A 21,074-nucleotide genomic window follows, 5' to 3' on the forward strand; every position below is an offset into this window, starting at 1 on the left:
AAATAAAAAAGCACAACTTCACGTGAATGCCCATATGTTGACAAAGTTATGAAATGTTAACTGTACACGTTTTTGAGATATGCTCTGCACAAAAATGACAGAAAGAAAGAAGAATACAGAAAAAAAAAAAAGATGATGAAACAGGACAGTTACAAGGAGTTATCCGTGAAAGCGGATGAAACAGGACAGTTACAAGGAGTTATCCGTGAAAGCGGATAACTAAAAAAGATGATGTTGATCTCGTACAATCACAAGAGGTTATCCTGCAACTTCGTTGCGGATAACCAAAAATATTGATCCCATACAATAACAAGGAGTTATCCGCCAAGTGCGGATAACTAACTAGAATTTAATTCGTCACTTTGACGAATTATAGGTGATCATTTTTATCGCTTTACTGACATTAATATTTTTTAAACATGCACGTACGTTAACATACAATAGGAAAATGTTGATGTATACCATCCTGATATACGCTTATAGTGCTGAGTTGTGCCTATTATGTGTCATATACAATATGTACAGTATATACTGTATATCTATATACAGTGTAGCATAGGTGAAATTACGGGACCCACATCATGTTCAAATTTTTTGGTATGATGGAATTATCAAAATAAACTCAAAGATGACAATTTCGAAAGATAATGAATTGAGCAAATAAAAATAAGGATTGGAAGATAATTTGACACGTAGAAGCGCAATGCGCGCTCTTTGAAATTTGTATAACTTTGACTAAAGAAATTTAAAAACAACGTTTTAACTTCAACTGGCCATATGATAACATCACAACATCCGATAGGCTTAATTTTTATATTAATTCATATCTACATTACATCAGCTTTCATAATAAGTTATAATTTTCAAGGTCACCTTTAATTCTGAAGAGCTATAATATATTCAAATGTAAGGTGTAGCTGAAATTACACGACCTACGTTATTCAAGTTTTTACGCGTGATGATGTCATCAAAATAAAAATATTGACAACTCCTGAGAAAGATAATTAATTGAGCAAGCCCATCCTAAAATTTGTGCGCAAATCAGGCTCAAATAACGGAGATGGGCTCTGTTGAATGTGATAACCCACACAAAAACATAAAAATTACTAATTTTTAAATTCAAGTGGCCATTTGATGACGTCATACCATTTTGTACGTCTAATGTGTATATACATTTATATCTACAACTTATTGGCTTCCATATTAAGTTAAAAAAATTAGGGGTCATCTTCCATTCTGAAGAGTTATATTCATTTTAAAAAGGCCTTAATTTTTACCATTTTTAGCACTTTTGTACAATTAATGTGCGCATTTTGTCATTTTTAACGTGCTCGTATAGCACTATTTTAAATCGAAATGGACTCACAATTTACGCTTTCTAAATACGCACGTGCAAAAACGTGTTTTTGCGCAGTAATTTTTTAAAACACGCAAATGGCCTATTTTATGCTCTAAATTGATCAAAACTTAATTTTGAGCTTTTTAAAATTTTAACGCGCGATTTCACGTGCATGACCTTGAAACACGTAAGTTTTTATTTTTTAATATTTTTACCCTTCACCTGAAGTTTACGTATAGTGAATTTTATTGATATGTGATAAAGAGTTATGGAGATATGATTTATAGTGTGATTTCACAAAATCGCGTATACGTGACGTCACGGTTGAGTGATAACGCTGAAAAGCTTATTATGGCTAAGTTAAAGTATTTGAAAGACACTGTGAATTTTTTGTGATCATTGCCATTCAACTTTTTGAGATAATTGTTACACAAAAAGTGTACAGAAAGAATAAAAAAAAAAAAAAAAATAATAATAATAAAGATTTCATACAATAACAATAGGTGATCATTTTATTCTAAATGATCACCTAATAAATGTTTTATTTCAATAGCTGGACCTGAACTATGGAACGATCTCCCTGTTGTTAAAATAAAACTTTCTGTATCTTTAATTACTTTAAAAAAATCTGTAAAACGTTACCTATTAGCCATTTAGAAAACTTACTTTTGTTATTCTCAGTATATTATCTCTTTCCTTTTTTGACTTATTTTATTGTTATTGTTTTATACAGTATTTCTTTTTATGTATTTTGCATATTTGTATTGTTGTAGGGGCCCTCATGAGACAAGCTATTGCTTCTAGTGTGGGCCCCAGTTATTGTCAAATAACTGAATAAACCTGTATGAATGAATGAATGAATGTAGATTTGAAACGTCGCACACGTACGTATTCATGAATGGTTTAACTAACGTAAATAATTCGGCCTATATACAAGTACTATTTAATCATTGACAAGAATCGTACCATTTAAACGAGACTGTAGGCCTGTATATGACAAATGTATTAAAACATTCTCGGAAATCATACATGTTTGTTTAATGAAGTAGAAGCATATCCGTACTCCTATACTATAAATACATGATACTTGAGGATGTATACATTATAGAATCTCATTGGAAAGAACTATTTAAACATAATGCAATTCTGTTATCTGTTACCCATTTTATAGAAAAGAAATCGATCGTTCTTCTGTATCCTTCGCCATGTCACTGGTACTGTATTTTCTCTAGTGATCTATCCCACAGCTGACCCCCCGCCCCTACCACCCACTCCCCTCCTAACGTTATATAAAAAACACGTGTCGTACCCCACTATTGCTTAGGCCTAAAAACAGACTCTTCGAACATCATCATGTTAATGTATTGATTCTTCTCCGGGATCACCACGGGGATATCACCACCAACTGTCAATGGAATAGCATACTCCATGCCTAACAAACCCACCCCGAATACCAGTATCTATATTTTGATTAAAACATGCTAACTAAATTGATACAATTGCAATGCATGTAAGAGGATGCCGCCAAAATATGTGCAGTATTTATTCATGATGATACAAATAATTACAAATACAGACGTTCATGTTAATTTCGTCTGTCATTGATGATGCGACATTAGAATGTCAACTGCACCTATAAAGTATAACACAAATATCGTATAACCATTCAAAGCACATGAATTCAGATCAGTGCAGTTGTTATTTTTAAAGCTTGGGGTCTTGCGAATTGTTCCTATTTTTTCAAATAGGATATATAAAGATCCGTATACTCTTGCTCAGCGTAGACATGCCCTTATTATTGTGTATAGGCCTCCTTACAGTGTATTTACATGCACACTTTCTCTTCTTAAACATGTCGTTTATAGGTGGGTTGTTATCAACTGCATTTAAAAATATCGCAAACTTTAACAGTTTCTGATTGCAACTGTTAAAGTTAGGTTTTATGCGGTTTTTTTCTCAACATTTCGTTGTTCACATTTTAAAATTCATTTTTGTTGGCATTTCTTTCAATATGGATTGGTACTTAAATCCGTATTCTCTAGCTCAGCAGAAATAGGCCCTTATTGTATACATCACAGTCAGTATTATTTACCTGCTGCAAACTTTCAATTTGTTAACATTTCTCTTGTAGGTGGATTGTATTGATTTTTACGTAATGTTTGCGTTATAAACGTTGCCACTTTTTGTTGAAACAAATATATTTTCCAGAACATTCCTCTTTATTTAAAGATGTATTGTCCCTTTGTCAAATTCCAAAAAAAAAAAAAAGATTTCGAAAAAAAGTGGGTCATTTTGAAGTTTTGAATCTATCAAAACATATCTCATAATGAAACGCGCTTATTTGGCTTCCTCGCGATCTGTGTGAAAACACCTTCTCAACCGTGACGAGTTGTAAACAATCCTAATTAGCATCATGCATAATGTATACTCATGGTTTGAAATCTTTGTTTACTTGCGTTCGGGACGATTATCCAGACGAAATGTAATCAAATTAATTTAGCTGTTAATTACGTAAATTTGTTGTTTTTGGCTCGAATTTTCGACTTAAGGTGATAACTTTAATATTACTTTGATATGGAAAATTTAATTTTAGAATATTTTGACCTTCATTTTTTTTTGTGTTTCAAGGGACAATACATCTTTATGCTTTAATGTATACCTTAGCGAAAATGATATCAAACATAATTATTAACCCTACTACCTCGCTAATAAAATAAACCAAAAATAAGTCGACCTTGTTTGCTAATGGAAAATATTTTACGCCGAAGGTTAATATTAAATTGTAACAAACAACAAACGAATCGTTGTGAATATTTCAGTCAAGAACCACTAGACTGGCATTCCCTTGTTGAATTTATAATTCTTTTAACAATCTAACAGATGGTAACATATGAGAAATCAATTACTTTGTTTTTTATCCTACAAGGTAGAACAACGAAAAGAATTTTATTGGAATTGTTGAAAAGTTTAAATAAAACATCATTTCTTAAGAAATGTATGTAAAGACACCTTGGTCAGTAAATCTGCATAAACCACCTAGGGGTTGATATTCAACCTAGGAAACTAATATTTTGCTAGTGGTTTGTCATTGTTAGTTAAACATTTCAAAACGAGCTATAATGTTTGCTGACAAACATTGCTTTTTACCCATTATCCGGAAGTGATCTTTCTGATTAATCAAATGAAAATATGCCGTATTCATTTGAGGCACAAAATGATGATTTTGAGGTATATACACTATTTCCCCAAACCCGAATAATTGGTTTTTGTAAAAAATTCATGCGCTGCTGATGATAATTTTAAATTATTATCATTTTAAAATGCTAATCGTCGTTAGACATTGCGCGTCTCACTTCTGTTCTCCACTCAGTAAGTTTTTTAGCAAACTTGTGTATATAATAGGTCTTCATGTGAAAAGTTCTGTTTTCCCTTTTATGTTTGCCATCCATATTGTTTTTGGTTGTCCTTTTGGTCTTTCTCTGAGACCATACCATGTCAGCCTTTTTCCTTACATTCTTACTCCAGTCTTTCCAATATTTTTTGAAAATTGTCATCATTCCGTTGCGAACTATAATAATGTTATAATCAGTATCATATAATTATGATTCTGATCTTTTGTTTTGATTTTAAATAATCTTTTTTAAATATAGAAACGACCCATTTGGCCTCTTATGGCCTATTATGCATTGCCAATTTCTGTTTTTCATGTGATGTGCCCAAATATGGTAGTGATATGCCCAAATATGGTAGTGATATGCCCAAATATGGTAGTGATATGCCCAAATATGGTAGTGATGTGCCCAAATATGGTAGTGATATGCCCAAATATGGTAGTGATATGACATCATCATATCCATTTGAGCACGTCACATTTTTTTTTCACATAAAATTCATTGCCATTCTAGTTGATTTTCCACATGAATATATTACTATTACTACGCCTTGAAATAACTTGGCAATTTTCCTACGTTTCCTCTCTGTAATATTTACCTTCGAAAAAGGAAATTCCATCCGAGTGTGGTGATGTAGCCTCAAACCAAATCGGTAGCCTAGCGTTTGGCACGAACAAAATGGAAATTAATAGTCAGTTGGTGCAAACGCATGTGAACAAATATCGTGATATTTAGGCCAATTTTTACCAAGTTCAAGAATTCTGAACATTTAGGATTTTACAAAGCGAGAAATTCCAAGTTTTTCCGCTTCCCGCGTTGCTTATAATATTATAAATAGGCCTTCTATTTGTTAACGATTTAATTTGCCATTCAATTCTATAGTAATTTTGTAGACAGGCCAGATAATGGTATAGAATTCCTGAAGAGCTCAAATTATTGAATAAAAATTGTCATATTCGTGTTCAATTTTCCATCTAAAGTATTTCAAAGTTAGGTGAAAAGAAACTGAATAATGCTTAGACCATTGGTCATGGTAGATAATGGGTATATACAACCATGGAATAAATTAAAATCAAGGAATAATTATTTTTATTTTGACTTAACGTTAAATATTTCTACAAAAATATGATTCAACAGTATTCAGTAAGGTAATTCCAATTTTTAGAAAAATGTTTTGACTGTTCAAACAGGGAAGAGTACATCCCTGGTTCAACTGCTTGAGGGTGATTCATCCTATATCAAGATTAACAATAAAGTTCGAAATATAGAATCATAATTACTTGTCTCACTTTTTTTCAGAAAGTGTTTTACATTTTCCAACTCCGTGAACCATCTTATTCCCTTCAAACGTTATATGGCCTACTAATATACTATAACTGACATTTATACATTTTAACTGAACATTTTGTAGCCAACACATGTTATATATTTTCTAATATTAGGATTATATATAACAGTTAATTAGCATTACGAATACTAAGTGACAGTGTTGACAGGATAGTAACCAGTCCCCTGGACTGCGTCAATTCATTCGCCCCGGGATCGGAGTCTGTTCAGGTGACCGCTTGTTTTCTCGAGCAAATCTCATACTGGGCTGTATTTAGGTTTATTTATCTACTGCATTTTAATGTTGCAAGTCATAAGAAAGGAATTTAATTTTCAAACGTGATAATAAAGTTATTATTAAAACTGCAACGGCATATTATTGCAACTAATTATGGTGTTAATTACAATTAACATTTAGGCACTAACTCGGTTCAGTTCATGCTTTCCAAAAGTACAGCGTTTGTAAAGCGTCGTGGTTCCCACTAGATACGCAACGTATAATAATAATAATCCATCACTTGTGATTGATCAAATCACTTGCATTGCGTTACAACCTTGCGTTGCGTCGCTAGTGGGAACCAAGCTTAAAAGACGGAAGAGAACCACGCATGGAAATGTCTCCATACTTTACACGCAGCATGAAGGGAAACGTTCATCCACTTCCTCTAGAGACTGACCAACTTTTGTTTCAAGTGTGTGGAGTGATTCATAAATAAGAGATGATCATGTTCCCATTGTTCGTTTAATAAACTGAAAAGTGTCCCATTATTATATAGGATTCCCCTTGAAGGATTGTACCCTGAATAGAGGGGTTTTACCAGGTTTTGCATAAATAACCAAACCAAAAGCTATAACCAAAATAGTGTTTTAGTTAAAATTTAACTCTGAAAACAAGGACTTCCGTTGGAGGCACGTTGAGTGTGTATAATTGTAAATACCAAATATGTCTGTCAATTATTAATTATTGAACATTTGACTTATATCACTTTGAGATATATCTCGTTCTGGTAATCAAAATATCTGCGATGAATGCCTGGCTACAGTTAAAACATTTTCTTGTTATGGGTATAAAGATTACAGTGGTACTGGTGAGCGTGTGCCATGAGTAGACGGGTGAGCTGTCTCGAAGTTAAATCTTCAACAATTTAACCAACATTTTAAAACAAAATAACTTCAGTCTTGTCAACTATGATTAAAAGAGAAATGTAAAGAAAAAGTATCAGCAACACTACAGTACCAATAAAAACAAAGATCGAAAGGGATTTACATTATATTAATGTTTTAATATTAATAATATCCATATTTTATATATTTTTTTTTTGATTCAACCTCAAATCAAGGCCAATAAATATTATTTCATGTGTGTATGCCAATATTGCCATTTCAATTATGACTTCACCCATGTGGCACGGTAGCCATTCATCTGCTACACGGTGTATTCATAACGAAATGTGGTTTGTATTTGTTCCTCGTCCACATTGAATAGAGTAATTTGTCAAATATTTTATTGCCTTTTAATTACAAGTCCTCGTGAGTGGTAGAATAATTAAAAAATAATAATAACATATGTAATTGAAATGTAGAATGTCAACATCTCGGCAAGGCATCTTTCAAAGACTCAACATGTAGTTTATTTTTACAATTGATTCCACATTTAAAAGTTGATCAACAATAATGTGAAGAGGGTTAGGCCACACAGTACACGTCACTTTGCTGTGAATGTATAATTGTTTTGAGTAGATCTAAGAACGTTGTAATCTTGTTGGGTTGAACGTCTTTTGGTACAGTGCATTTGGCTCAAATCAGCTGCGAATTAGGCCTATACAAAATAAATGTTTTTTTAGTAACTTAGAGACAATAGTTTAAAGCATTGTATTATAGTTATTGTTTTGCCTCGTGGCATTAACACTAACAATGCTTTTTGATGCAAGCAAACTTAAGCTCTGTCTACACTATCAAAGTTTATATGACAACAAAAATGTGATGTGTCCATATATGGACATGATGATGTCATATCACTGCCATATTTGGGAATATCACACCTTTTGTATCCACTAGTTTGATAGTGTAGACAGAGCTTTTTAGACATTTCCTTGATTGGTGTCTATTAATATAACGTACGTTCTGTCAATCAAATATGTTTGACCTAAACGTCAAATTTAATAAAAATTATTTTCTCTAAATTGTGACATTTAAATTAACCGGTCGATATTAACTTTGGTTTAGTGCGGATACAGCTTGATGGTTAACGAGCATGGTGGTTAACATGCTTGTCTTCCAATCCCAAGGTCCAGGGTTCAATCCTGACCTAGTACCCGGGTTCAATCCTGACCTAGTACCCGGGTTCAATCGACCTAGTGCCATGGTTCAATCCTGACCTAGTGCCATGGTTCAATACTGACCTAGTGCCAGGGTTTAATCCTGACCTAGTGCCAGGGTTCAATCCTGACCATGGTCCAGGGTTCAATCCTGACCAAGGTCCAGGGTTCAATCCTGACATAATGCCAGGTTGTAACTCACAACTCTTTTCTACTCCACTCCTTGATAAGCCTAATGGAACTTATAGTTATAAGCACGGTAGGCCTACGTATATAGTCTAATTGTATCCGCCTGGAAATTAGTGACTTCTTACTGTTGGATTGAAAAAAAACCAATTTGACCCTTAGTAACAATTTCTGCCGACCTAAATGTTACTAATAACATGTTTAGGCTTAACGTCATAAGTTATAATCATGAGAAATGAAAAGGAAGAAAATAGTGATGGGGGTTTGCGAGAGGGATGGCCAATTAAACCGATAACATGATTCAAAATACTTATCTCCGTATTTCGTGATATACTTACCAATAAACCAATCGTATCTGAAACTGTTTCAAATCTAAGACAAACCTACACGAACCAATTCGATCTTTCTCTGTATGAAGCATCACGCATGCGTCAAATTCTGATGATATTTGTTTAAAAAAGGCACGTAATTGTAATCCTATTATTCAATCTAATTTTTCTTAATTTCAGATGAACTGTGTGTATACTTTGCATTGTGTTTAGCCATTGGTTATAGTGTCGGATCAATATCGTTAAATCATTAGCTATTGGTCCGGGTAATTTTTGTGTAGGCACGCATATTCAGTACGTATAGTGCGCACGTATTATTTAATCCACGTACACTCTACAGTATAATCAACCGATGTGACAATTACTATATATTTGGAAGAGTATTTCTGTACACCATAGGACAAAACAAACACCTTTTACACTTTAGAAATCGCCAGAGGTGTCACAACTATTTAGTATAACTCGTGCGTACTATCAACGCAGGTGTAAATACGACGACACTGGCCTAAATAATTAACATTGGCGTTCACCTGTTTGCTACTTTGTCTGCCACTCAATCAACCCCCTGACGGGTAGTAATAGACGTCAACTCAGGTAATGGAATGCGTTTTGACTTGGGCTATTCGGCCTAGGAATCATTGTTACTTATCAGGAGAAATCATTTATGAATACTAACTAGATTAGTCGAGCGGGTTTTTGGTACGACTTGTCTTTTAATGTATATTAGCTTGCAACCTTTGAGAAGGGCTTGGGTAGGTCAGCGCGGAGAGCCATCCCATTGGATTTTGAAGGAAAAAACCTATACCACAATTTAATATTAGGCCTATATGGTTGCCAAAATCTGTAACCGCTAAGTTGTTGAACAGGCATTTAAATGGAAAATATTGTTCCACTATTCGTAGAGAATATGTATAACTTTGTTTTTGACACATATTTAAACAAATTACTCCGTGTCTGATAAAGCATGACACTCTAGACGGCTGCTGTCTATTGTACACACACACACACAAAACGGATTTATTAAAAAAAAAAACAGGCTGTTCATTTCAAATGTAATTTTGTGGACATAATGTCCACGATTCATGACGAAATAGTCAACCGTAGAACCGCTTTCCCTCAAAGTTTACATGCGAAGTCAAATTTATATAATATAATGTCATTGGATATAGCATTGCCGGATATAATGAATTATAACTTCTACAGGAAGAGCTGTTTTTTCTCTATGTATCACGTGATTCAAAACAGAAATGTAGTACGTTAACCAGTCCACTTTCGTATTTACCATAATTTGTTGCAGTGATGTTTTCCTTGGTGTACGACGACGTTCAGTTGTGCGTCCATCCAAAAAATGTCAGATTCACAATGTTCGGGAAAACTTCGATTCAAAGAATTATAGGAGAACCGCTAGGGTCTCACTCTCCCTTTAAGCTTGGTTCCCACTGGAACGTAACGCAAGGACGTAAACGCAACGCAAGCGTTTTAACCAATGACAAGCGAAGTTATAGACAGTTAGCAATCACAAGCGAATAATAAGCCATCGCTTGTGATTGGTCAATTCACTTGTGTTGCGTTACGTCCTTGTGTTGCGTCGCTAGTGGGAACCACGCCTTAAGAAACACAAAGACGAATGGTCAAATCACACATATGGGGCACATAGGCAAAGAGCTCGGAATTACTTTATTTGTAAATCTGTTTTAGGTTGGTTTATGTTTATTGGTGTCCACTGACCTAATTTTTTTCACCACTTATTTTTACAGATGCAACTATTTTGACACTATCGTTGTAAGCTTACCAAAACATACAAAGTTTGTTTAATTCAATACGGTAACTAAAAGTAAAAGACTTGTTGATGAATTTATTGAATTTATCCAGGTCATAGTTATGGAATTGATTACTCGATTAACATAACTTGTCCACACAAAATCTGCAGAAAGTTTTATACAGTCCGGCGTAATTTAGGCCGGTAAGAGATCATTTACTATAGTAGGCAAACTCGTTGTAACAAACAGTGTGTATTATTACAAACACCCCTCCCACCATAAAAAGAACTCCGGTTAAAGATTAACTGCAGCGGAATAATTTGACATGATCCCTAACTGTGCACAACTCCATTCAGCAGACACAGATCAATCGGTGCATGATCGGTCGGTTGGTCTATATGTCCTTCAGTTAGTCGGTCGGTTATTATTTTTAGCGATGAACGACCCCCCCCCCCCGCCCTCTCTTTGTTTTAAATTTAGCCAACGAAATTTTTAGTTCAGTAAGTTCTTAAAGTAGGCTACCTCATGCGCTTGTGTGGTAAAAATAATATTTATCGAAAATGTTTGTGGTTGATTCGCTGTGATTGTGTTCTCTAAGAAAACATACATTGTCGGTAATGTCGCGTTGTAATGATCCGTTTCGGTATTTCAGGAGTGAGAACAATGAACAATGGCACCCTGAATTTCATAATGTACTTTGGAAGATTTTCACACAATTATATCCCATTCACATTGCCTATTAGCAGAAATCTGGAGTTTGCACACACTGGGCGAACACTATACAAAACGCCAGTGTCAATGTGATTTGCTGTAAGCATGGAGGTATATATATCCAGTTGGTAAATATTAGGCCTACGACCAACATCGGCATCCAGAGGATCTCTGTTCAAAACTATTATTGATTGCCGTACCTAATGAGAAATTATGTAAGGGCGTGTGGCGCATGTTGGACGTTCGACTACTGATCGTGAGATCGAGTTTCGAATCCAACTCTCGAATCCTCTCTTCACCCAGATAGATCAAGACACAACTTTGCGCTGATTATTATACTGAGTAATAATATGTTCAGCGCTTAGAGGTTTAGCGCTATATAAATCCAGGATATTATTATTATTAAACAACTACCGTAGGACAGTCAATATAAAAATTGAGAATTAGAATTCTGTTTTTAAATTTGTCCTAAAAACAAACGTTTAATATTATATATACAGTAGTAGAACCCGTCTTCTAGACCACCCCCCCCCCCCACCCCTCAGAAGACCCTTCTCCCTCCCCTATCAAAGGGACACTTTCCTGTGAAACTAACGATATAATTATGAACACTACCGCCGATCCATATTCTGGTAACACCCGGAATAAATTGGATACTTTGTTGGGCATCGAAGGTGTCCCCGTAATAGTGGATCTACTTTTTCACTAACATCCAGTGTGTGTATCATGTGAATTAAAAATGGACTTTCCCCACAAATGAGAACAAAACAACTTTAAATATTATTATAAGTAAAGTGATTATAAGCATGGTGATTTATTTTTCGTAATGTTTTTGTTGTTGTTTTCTTAATTACGATAATTTTATCAATGTCGAGCTAATTATTGTTGACTAATTTTGCCAAGCTGGTTTTTATTAACAACATGTGGATGTTTCTTTTCACGCTCAGCTTCATTTAAGTACCGCAATGTTGTTCTAATTAGGATGTTTTTCAACACAATTTAAGGAAACACTCAAGGTTGACCAAAAAAATGTGTTGTTAGGCCTATATTAGAGCATACAACCCAATGTTATTATTTACTGGCGGTGCATGCCAGATTGTTGGTACGGTGGAGCGCTAATATTTGGTTGGCGTAGATCGGGTACGATTATTAGATCCAGGGCGCGCAAGTTTTCTCAGTGACGATTTGATCATATATGTTTCTGTATATGGCTTAACTATCTCCAAGCATCGAGGAAACAATTAAAACATATTTTCTCCATGCTCCAAAATTAGAATATTGTGTAAGGGTGTGTTGCGCAGTGGGTTGGACGTTGGACTACTAATCGTGAGATCGCGGTTTGAATCCAACTCTGCTGCATTGCTTGTATTCTTAGGAAATATACGTTACTTGTACGTTTTCCTCTCTCCACCCAGGTGTATAAATGGCTACCCGGTTAGATCAAGACAAAGCTTTGCGCTGATTACTAGCTGCATTATGGGAGTATGTTTCGAATATACTACGTGTTTGATGCAAAAATGATCGGGGTAATAATGTTCAGCGCTTAGAGGTTTCACATTAGACGCTATATAAATCGAGGATATTATTATATTTGTTGGTATACGCTTTTTATTTTGTGTGTACGGAATGTGCGGATGCAATAACGAGAAAACGTGTACACCCCTTACCACAGTATTTTAAGGTATCATGCCTAGTACACTAAATCATTCTGCATATACTGTTAAATGATATTAACATCAAAAACAGTTTTCCGTGAAGAATTTCATTTATTTTGTAAAGGGATGTGGATATGCTATAACATAAATTAATACGACACGTTTTTCATTTTGTGCTGTATTTATGTATGGAGATATACTGATAATTTGAACATGTTGGAATGTTATGGTCTGATCCAGAATTGAACTCGCAACAACCCTGGAAATATAATGTTACCCTGGCACGATGTTAAAAAGCTGGTAGTTAGGGTATTTGCTCCATAAAAATACAACAATAATGATTAATACAATTCAATAGGCCTAATGTTGTCAAAAGATTCAGTGAATTCTTGGTAACGTGTTGTATATAATGCTTGTTTCCCACTATAGAGCACATGTAAAACATGTTACGCCTGTATTATGCGCCTTTAACCTTAACCAAACCTCCCGTGAATCATTCAGTACATGAAACACATGATGCTGTAATACGGAATTAGCCTTCAGGTATTGATTAACCAGGATGCTACTTCCACCCAGTTTAATGTGAACTCGCCAAATCGCCAAAATCCCACTCACTCCTGTTTTTTTAGTCGTCTCAAATCAAAAGCATTTTACAAAGTGCAACGATTATTACAAAGTGTGACGTAAAATGTGTCGTAGTGGGAACCAAGGCTTTTTGGAAGTCTCACCCATCTTGCGACTTGAAAATTAATTATAACATTGGTGTTATTATTAGCTATGTAAGCATAGTCTACAATAGGCAAAACCAAGTCCAAGTTCGGATTTCGACTGATTGAAGTTTCCTAACTCTTACCCGCCTTCTCTTCTTTTCTCACCCATCAAGCTTTAATTAAAGGACAAGTTATATTATAAGTCCCTATAGACAAGTTATCTTTCAAGTCCCTATAGACACGGGATCAGAATAATTATCACAACCATGCATAATATCGTAATTAAATTATGGCTGTCTCCGAATGAATTATTGTAGCTAACATCAGAGAACGTGTCTTAAATTAGACATATCGTCACGGAATAGCCAGGGAGATGGGACCCTTGTCAAAGGGCGGATCAAAGACATGGGAAGGGAGGAAAAGAAGGATTGATCCAAGGCTTTTTTATTTTACATAAATTAATTAATCATACTAAAATGTAAACAAATTGTAACTGAGGACTTGTTTTGAAAATGATTTATAAACTGTCTTTAATTTAATAATAAGAAGAGGTCACACTTAGTTTTGGATGTCCAACTATTGATATATATATTTATAATACAAACAATACTATATTTTAATCATCACCCAGACGATTCAAAACATCCGCGTAAACCCAACGTGCACGTAAAATGCGCGCTAATGTCTATGTTGTGGATGTCATACAATTTAGCATTGTGACATTACCGGACACACCCTTAGTCACATAATTTTCACATGCTAACGTCAACTAAAAAAGATATGAATGTATCATTTCTGAAAGATGAGCAAGTCATATGGCCGAGCGGTTAAGGCAGGGGCGCCGTTTATCGTACCTAAAGAGCCAACAACAACATCGGCAAGGGTTCGAGGCCGACTCGCTCCTAGTTCTGGTGGTGGAACAAGTCTTCTCGGATAAGGACTATAAACCGTAGGTCCAGTGTACACAGTTATAACCTGTGTGTACTTTAAAGAACCCAGTTCATTATTCGAAAAAGAGTAGGGGGTTACCCCGGTGAACTGGTTCACACAATAGCCTCTGTATCAGGGGGATTACCACCTATCTGATAGGACAGTGATTAATTCACTATTGGTAATCCTTGGCCACAGTGCCTAAAGACATAAAATAAAATAAAATAAATAAAATAAAATAAATAAAAAGAACATATTAACATTTTGAAGAACTACTATTTGATATCTATCATAGGCCTACAGTAAGTATATTAAACGCAAGCAATATTATGTAATTATTATATACAAGACACAGATTGACGCCGCATCACCCATCATGCAGATACAGACGGTCATTTCCTAGGAAATTAAATCCCCCCTTCAAAGCATCCCCATGAGTCACGGTGACGGAACTGTACTCTGTGAAAAAGTTGGTAAAAATATAGATATATTGTTATTTTTTTTTTAATTCAGTTGTCAACCAACAGCGATGAAACCGTCAAGTTTTAGGCCTATAGCAAAAGTCAAAATAAATACAAATCGTAACAAAAGGAAAATTGATTCCTAAAGCGAAGGCCGAAACACTCGGACTCCTTGATGTTTCCCTTCCCTCCAACCCATGTCGCCCGAAACATACACATGTCTAGGCCTGTCGATACGAATAGAAATTTAATTGAAAATAAATAAATGTAAATATTTGATTTTACCGGTTTATCTGCCTTTTGATTGGTAATTGTTTTGGTTCTTCATGTTCGAGATAAAATTCCCTTTACTTTTATAATGGTATACATAGGTTATTATTTATTACACAATTTGAATCAAGGTCAGATTGCCAGACTTTTGGGTTTGTTTGAACAAAATCTATTAACTATGTTCACCTTCTCCTCTCTTGAGAATGTTCGACCTTTTAATTATTTTGAAGTTGCCAGGAAAAAGTTCAAACGGTTGATATAATGTATCACATAAATCAACCATTATGTTTAGTATAGCATATATGGGATGTTTTAATAGTACGCAGACTGGGACTCCACCACCATAAAGGAAAATAAACGTGATAATGTGTTGTCAAACATGAATAAACATTATATATGTTATGAAATTTTCCTGACATCAACGAAATACCTTCAGAAATAGCATATGTAGAGACAACGAGAACTTCTAAAAAGTGTTAATTTGAATTCTGCTTAACTAAAGCTATTGCGCGCCGCCATGTTTTTATGCGCTCACCATATAATTTCAACAAAGCATAGGATCTGTTTTAAAGTGCCTAAAACTCGGTCTAAACTATTAAACTAGTGACAAAAATGTGTGATGTGCCCAAATATGGTTGTGATATGACATCACCATGTCCATATATGGCCACAACACTTTTTTTTTTGTCACATAAAGTTTGATAGTGTAGACAAGGCTTTATGCCTATTTGAACTTCAAAATAATATAGAATATACCAAACTATGTTGTTACTGCTATCACAAGAGTACATCTATTTTTAAAGTAACATGAATCTGTTATCAAACGTTATCTGTTCTTATTCCCTCCTTTAGGCCCAACAACAGGTGTTGTGTCGTCTAAACAGCAGTTCGTGCAAACTTCCTCGGGAATTATGCCTTAAATATGCCTTTAAAATAATCTGTCCTCGCTTAGACAGGAAGATACCCATTTGACACTCACTAAGGAAACCGTATACACCTCAATAACTATTTAATTGGTCTCGATAGATTTCTTTCTCGAGAAAAAATGAAAATGGATCGTCTACCTTTATTGGGAAAATTGGTTCGTTTTTTAAAACTTTGTGTCGAATCGATTTAACATTTTGATTTGCAAGAACTGTTGGAATGAAAAACGAGAGTGATAAATTAGATTTTAGGGAGTGCGTTTCGGGTCAAGTCATGGAGTTAAGTTCACTGAACCATTTCTTAATTTAAGAACATTCAATTCATCGTCTGTCGAAACATACCGTATTTTATTCGCCTCCCTCGAATAAACGCCTCCATAGAAAAACATTTTCAATAAACGTCCCCCACCCCCTCGAATAAATACACGTATCTTGTATTACAAGACATTTCTATTCGTAGTGTAGTACATTGATTGTAATCTACAATTTACCAAGCATTAAAGCCATTACACCCCAAAAAAAATAAACGCCTCCCCCGAATAAACGCCTCGAATAAATTCCCCCCACCAACCTAAAAAAAACCCTCACGAACAATAAAAGCCCCCGGGCGTTTATTCAAATAATACGGTATTCGAACGTACAATACACTGTTATAATATTTAGATCACTGCATGGGGCTATATAAATGTGTGTGTTAACGTGATATTGATTAATCTGTAAGTGTATACACAGAGACCGAAAGTCAGTGACCTAAACAACATTAAATAAACTAATAATATAGCTTTCGTTACAGTATGATTCGATTTATACAATCCAATATTAAATAAACTTTAGATATAATCTTCAAGAAATCCAAAACCGTAATCCATATCTAAAATACTTTTGAGAAACTAAAATCACTCATTCAATACTATTATGCGCTTGCATGGAGCGCTATACATTTTAGTTTTCCAGAAAGTGATTGATGAAATTAACGAAATACAACAGTCACGTTATATTAAGTATGTTATTTCTGCTGTAATGATTCCACAACAGATGTCTGCACATGCAGTAGTAACATTGAGACTTTATACTTTTAAAGTCGTAATTTAAATGTTTCCTTTAGGTCTACTGGACAAATTAGATTTCAAATAATTATTATAAGATAGACGATTCCCAGCGTTTTGATATTTTAATCAGCAACCAGTCTGTGTTACGTGTTCTTTGTTGAAGTTGACCCCATTGGCGTTCCATATTACTACTAATAGGAACTTTGGTACGTGTATGCTATGCTTGGATCCCAATAATATAGAGACGCAACACAAAGACGTAACGCAACATTCGCGTGTAATTGCTTACCTCTACGTCCTTACGTTACGTCCTAGTGGAAACCAAGCTTTAGTATGAAATATACTGTATCATTCTTGTTTACATTAAGTTTTATTATTTCTTAATGCGACAATTAATATGCAAATAATCCCCAACGGTTTAATTTGACACTTTTGGCGTTCCATACAAAATCACTACCACCAGGATACTATGTTCTGTGGTGTAAAAGGTCATTCTATGCTTACTTTTCTTAATCAACTTAAGCTGTATTGTTTCCTTTGCGACAATTTATATGCAACTAACTAATCCCAACCGGTTTCATTTCTTTCATGTTTTGCGAACATCTTCAACGTTTCCAACGAATGAACTAAGAGGTTGTAGGTCTACTGATAGATATAAAAACTAACGTTTTACAGGAAATTAAAAATTAAAAGAAATCATGTGTTCTTGCTACTGGTCACAGATAACAGTCGAATGGTAACTTAAGTCATTACTCATAAATATGATGAAATAATGGCAGTAATAGTTTTACCCCCAATATTACCAGACTAACTTTAAGTTAGTTTTTTAGTGTACTGAAGGCAAGTTGCTGTTTAGTTTTATAGAATATTTGTGACCTAGTGAGTTTTACATTAAATTTCTTTGACTATTTATAACCACTATGAATGTTTCCAAAGTATGATTTTAGAATATACTGGGAAATAAAATGTTTGTTTGTAAACTCGAGAAAACTCCGACTTGTAAAGAAAAGTTACCAAAAGTTTTGCCAGATGACAGACTTTGGAAAAATTGCAGTTTGTAGAAGTCTACACTAGCAAACTTTAGTTGGCAAACAGAAATTCTGTTTACAGAAAAAAAAAATATAAAAAAATTAATAAAAATACCTTTTACAGAATTTGATATGCTAGTTTTCCAAAAAAAACGCAAAAAATAATATTAATTTATCCGCAATTGATAACAATTACAAAAATGATTGTTAACATCTGGTGAACAATGGCATGTTAACCGTACAACTGACGTGACGTAAATAGTCGAAGAACGCACGCTGGTAAAACAACATAAGTATGATACCTTGACCTACAGAAAAAAATATGTTACTACATTAAATTAGAAGTGCATGTGTAATTAATACGGATAACTAAATAATGAATAACAATTCATACGTAACAGTATCTCCCACAAATTTATTTTCAACTACTGTATGAGAATGAGATTCAATTAAGAAGGCCTTCCAACGTAATATACTTCACCTACATTATAAAACTTAATACTTGCATTATTAAACGTAATGTATATTTATTTATGTAACGTATTCGCATTATGTTACGTAGTTAAATGTTTACAAAATATATCGCAATGTAGGCCTACAATTACTTAACGTAATTAAATTAGTTAACGTAATGTAATCTAAAGTACTTTTACTAAACGTAACGTACGGGTACTCGTTATTTACGTAACTTACTCGCCTATGTAACAAATTTATATGTTTACAAGATAGCAATGTAGGCCTACTTTACATGACTTAACGTTCTTTTTACGTAACGCTTGGGTACTCGTTATTTACGTAACGTAATGGTTACGTAATGTGTCAGCATGTTTACAATATTTTACGCAACGTATGCATTATTCAACGTAACAGTAATGTAATGTATTTAAACATTTTTAACATTATGTTAACTGCCCGAGGAAAGATGTAATTTCATTTTTCACTTATTTAACGTAATTCACAATTTTGAATAAAAAATATACATGTTGACATAGATGTAGGTAGGTAATTTAAATTATAAAAAGTGTAGGTTGTGGTTTCTTTAACAAATTAAAAACCGTGTGTTTACCCTCATTCTAGAATGCATTGTCCTAAATAATTTTTCTGTTCAACATTGCCGAGTTCAAGTGACAATAACAAAACGCCATTGTCAATACAAATCAGACGTGACAGCTACTGTACGATCCAGTGATCCAGAAACACACCTGAGCAAACTTCAAAGGCGTTAACCGCAATGCCGCGTTCACCTTTTCTTCACGACCACTCCCTTCCCTCAATGTGTGCTTACCAACAAATACGCCAACAACTTTGCGATCAAACTCTCCAAATAAACCATTCCACTCACGGATGTAAACACCAGCGCCTGATGCGCTAGAAGACGCGTCACAGAATTGATACGTCATACTTTGCTCTTCATATGCCACCGGACAATAGCGATACATCATGACAGACTGATCGGATTGCTCGTCAAATGCGCCCATGTGCACGCGTGTTCCAGCACCAACGTTTCCGTGTGAACTTATGCTAAAATCCATTGGTTCCCGGTTATCAGGTGAGCGTTTAAGCTCAACGATAGCGTAGTCATCATGAAGAGGTACGGGGAGCAAAGCGCCTTTGCGGCTGTATCTGGTTATTGACCAAGCGGCTGGTAGATTTAGCTTAGCAACTCTTATCCAATAGAAAGCCTTTGATGGATCAGTGTTGACGTCATACGTGGAGAGCGTTTTGTTCTTTCTAAATCCTACTCTAATATCCTTGGTTTTGTGAATGTATTTTTTACCGTCGTGGAAACAATGTGCGGCTGTTAAAACGTGTTTTTCACCGACTAAAATTCCTGAGCATCCAATATTGAAAGTGACGACTGCTGAGAACGGTAGGCCTTCGAACGCTTCCGCTTCGGTGATTGGAAAGCGCGTATCGTCTTGGAAGACGTCGCGTCTGTTACGCCTGTGCTCTTCAAGAAGATCCCAATCCAGCTCAGCTTTCTTCAACTTTTCAGAATATTCATTTAAATAATCCACAAAAGCGTGCTTTAATTTTACTCGTATGTCTTTCTTATTTCCATATTCGTCAACCGTTTCGTAAGATAAATCCTGCTCAGCTCGTTCTTTCGTGATAACATCCAATGTAGATTCTTCTTCATAGTCAATGGTTAAATTAAATCCACCGGATCCGAATCCACCGCCAAATGTCGCCTGCTCTTCCTTCACAACCAGATGTACCGTGGTATCCTTTGGCAAATTAAATGTTTCCAGCCGTTTATTCTCGAAAGCTAGTGAATTTGGAATGATTAAGCATATAAGAATACGTAGGCCTAGTATAGAATACATTTTTTAAGCCTTCTTTATCTGCTCAATTTCCTATTAAACTTGGCGGTATCCAGGGCTTGGTTAAGTATCACCTTCCAATAAAAAAAAAAATCCCGACGACTTTATATCCACGGGCACACACACACACCCCGAACCGACAAGATTAAAATCGGGAAATAATCAAACAGAATAAAGATGCTGAAACTGGTTCTTTCTGATTGCTCCAATTCATTAATGGGCGGGACAAAGTAGAATAAACTTGATTGATTGGCGGAAGTAACTAACCCTGGATTATTTCCACCAATCAGTTACGTTATAAGAGGCGAACAGCTGACCAATCACAACCAGGATATCGTGTTAGTTCTCGTTAGTACAGCAGAA

At 34.9% G+C, this 21,074-nt stretch overlaps 1 protein-coding gene across 1 annotated transcript; it reads right to left on the minus strand.

Moving 5' to 3' along the window:
* Positions 1–19,405: 19,405 nt before the first annotated feature.
* Positions 19,406–20,878, minus strand: LOC140054378 (serine protease 23-like). Its single transcript, XM_072099356.1, has one exon. The coding sequence runs from the start codon at positions 20,712–20,714 to the stop codon at positions 19,545–19,547; it is 1,170 nt and encodes a 389-aa protein (XP_071955457.1). The 5' UTR covers positions 20,715–20,878; the 3' UTR covers positions 19,406–19,544.
* Between the last annotated feature and the right edge of the window lie 196 nt (positions 20,879–21,074).

Source organism: Antedon mediterranea, chromosome 7 (genome assembly GCF_964355755.1).
Source record: "Antedon mediterranea chromosome 7, ecAntMedi1.1, whole genome shotgun sequence".
Classification (NCBI taxonomy): Eukaryota; Metazoa; Echinodermata; class Crinoidea; order Comatulida; family Antedonidae; genus Antedon; species Antedon mediterranea.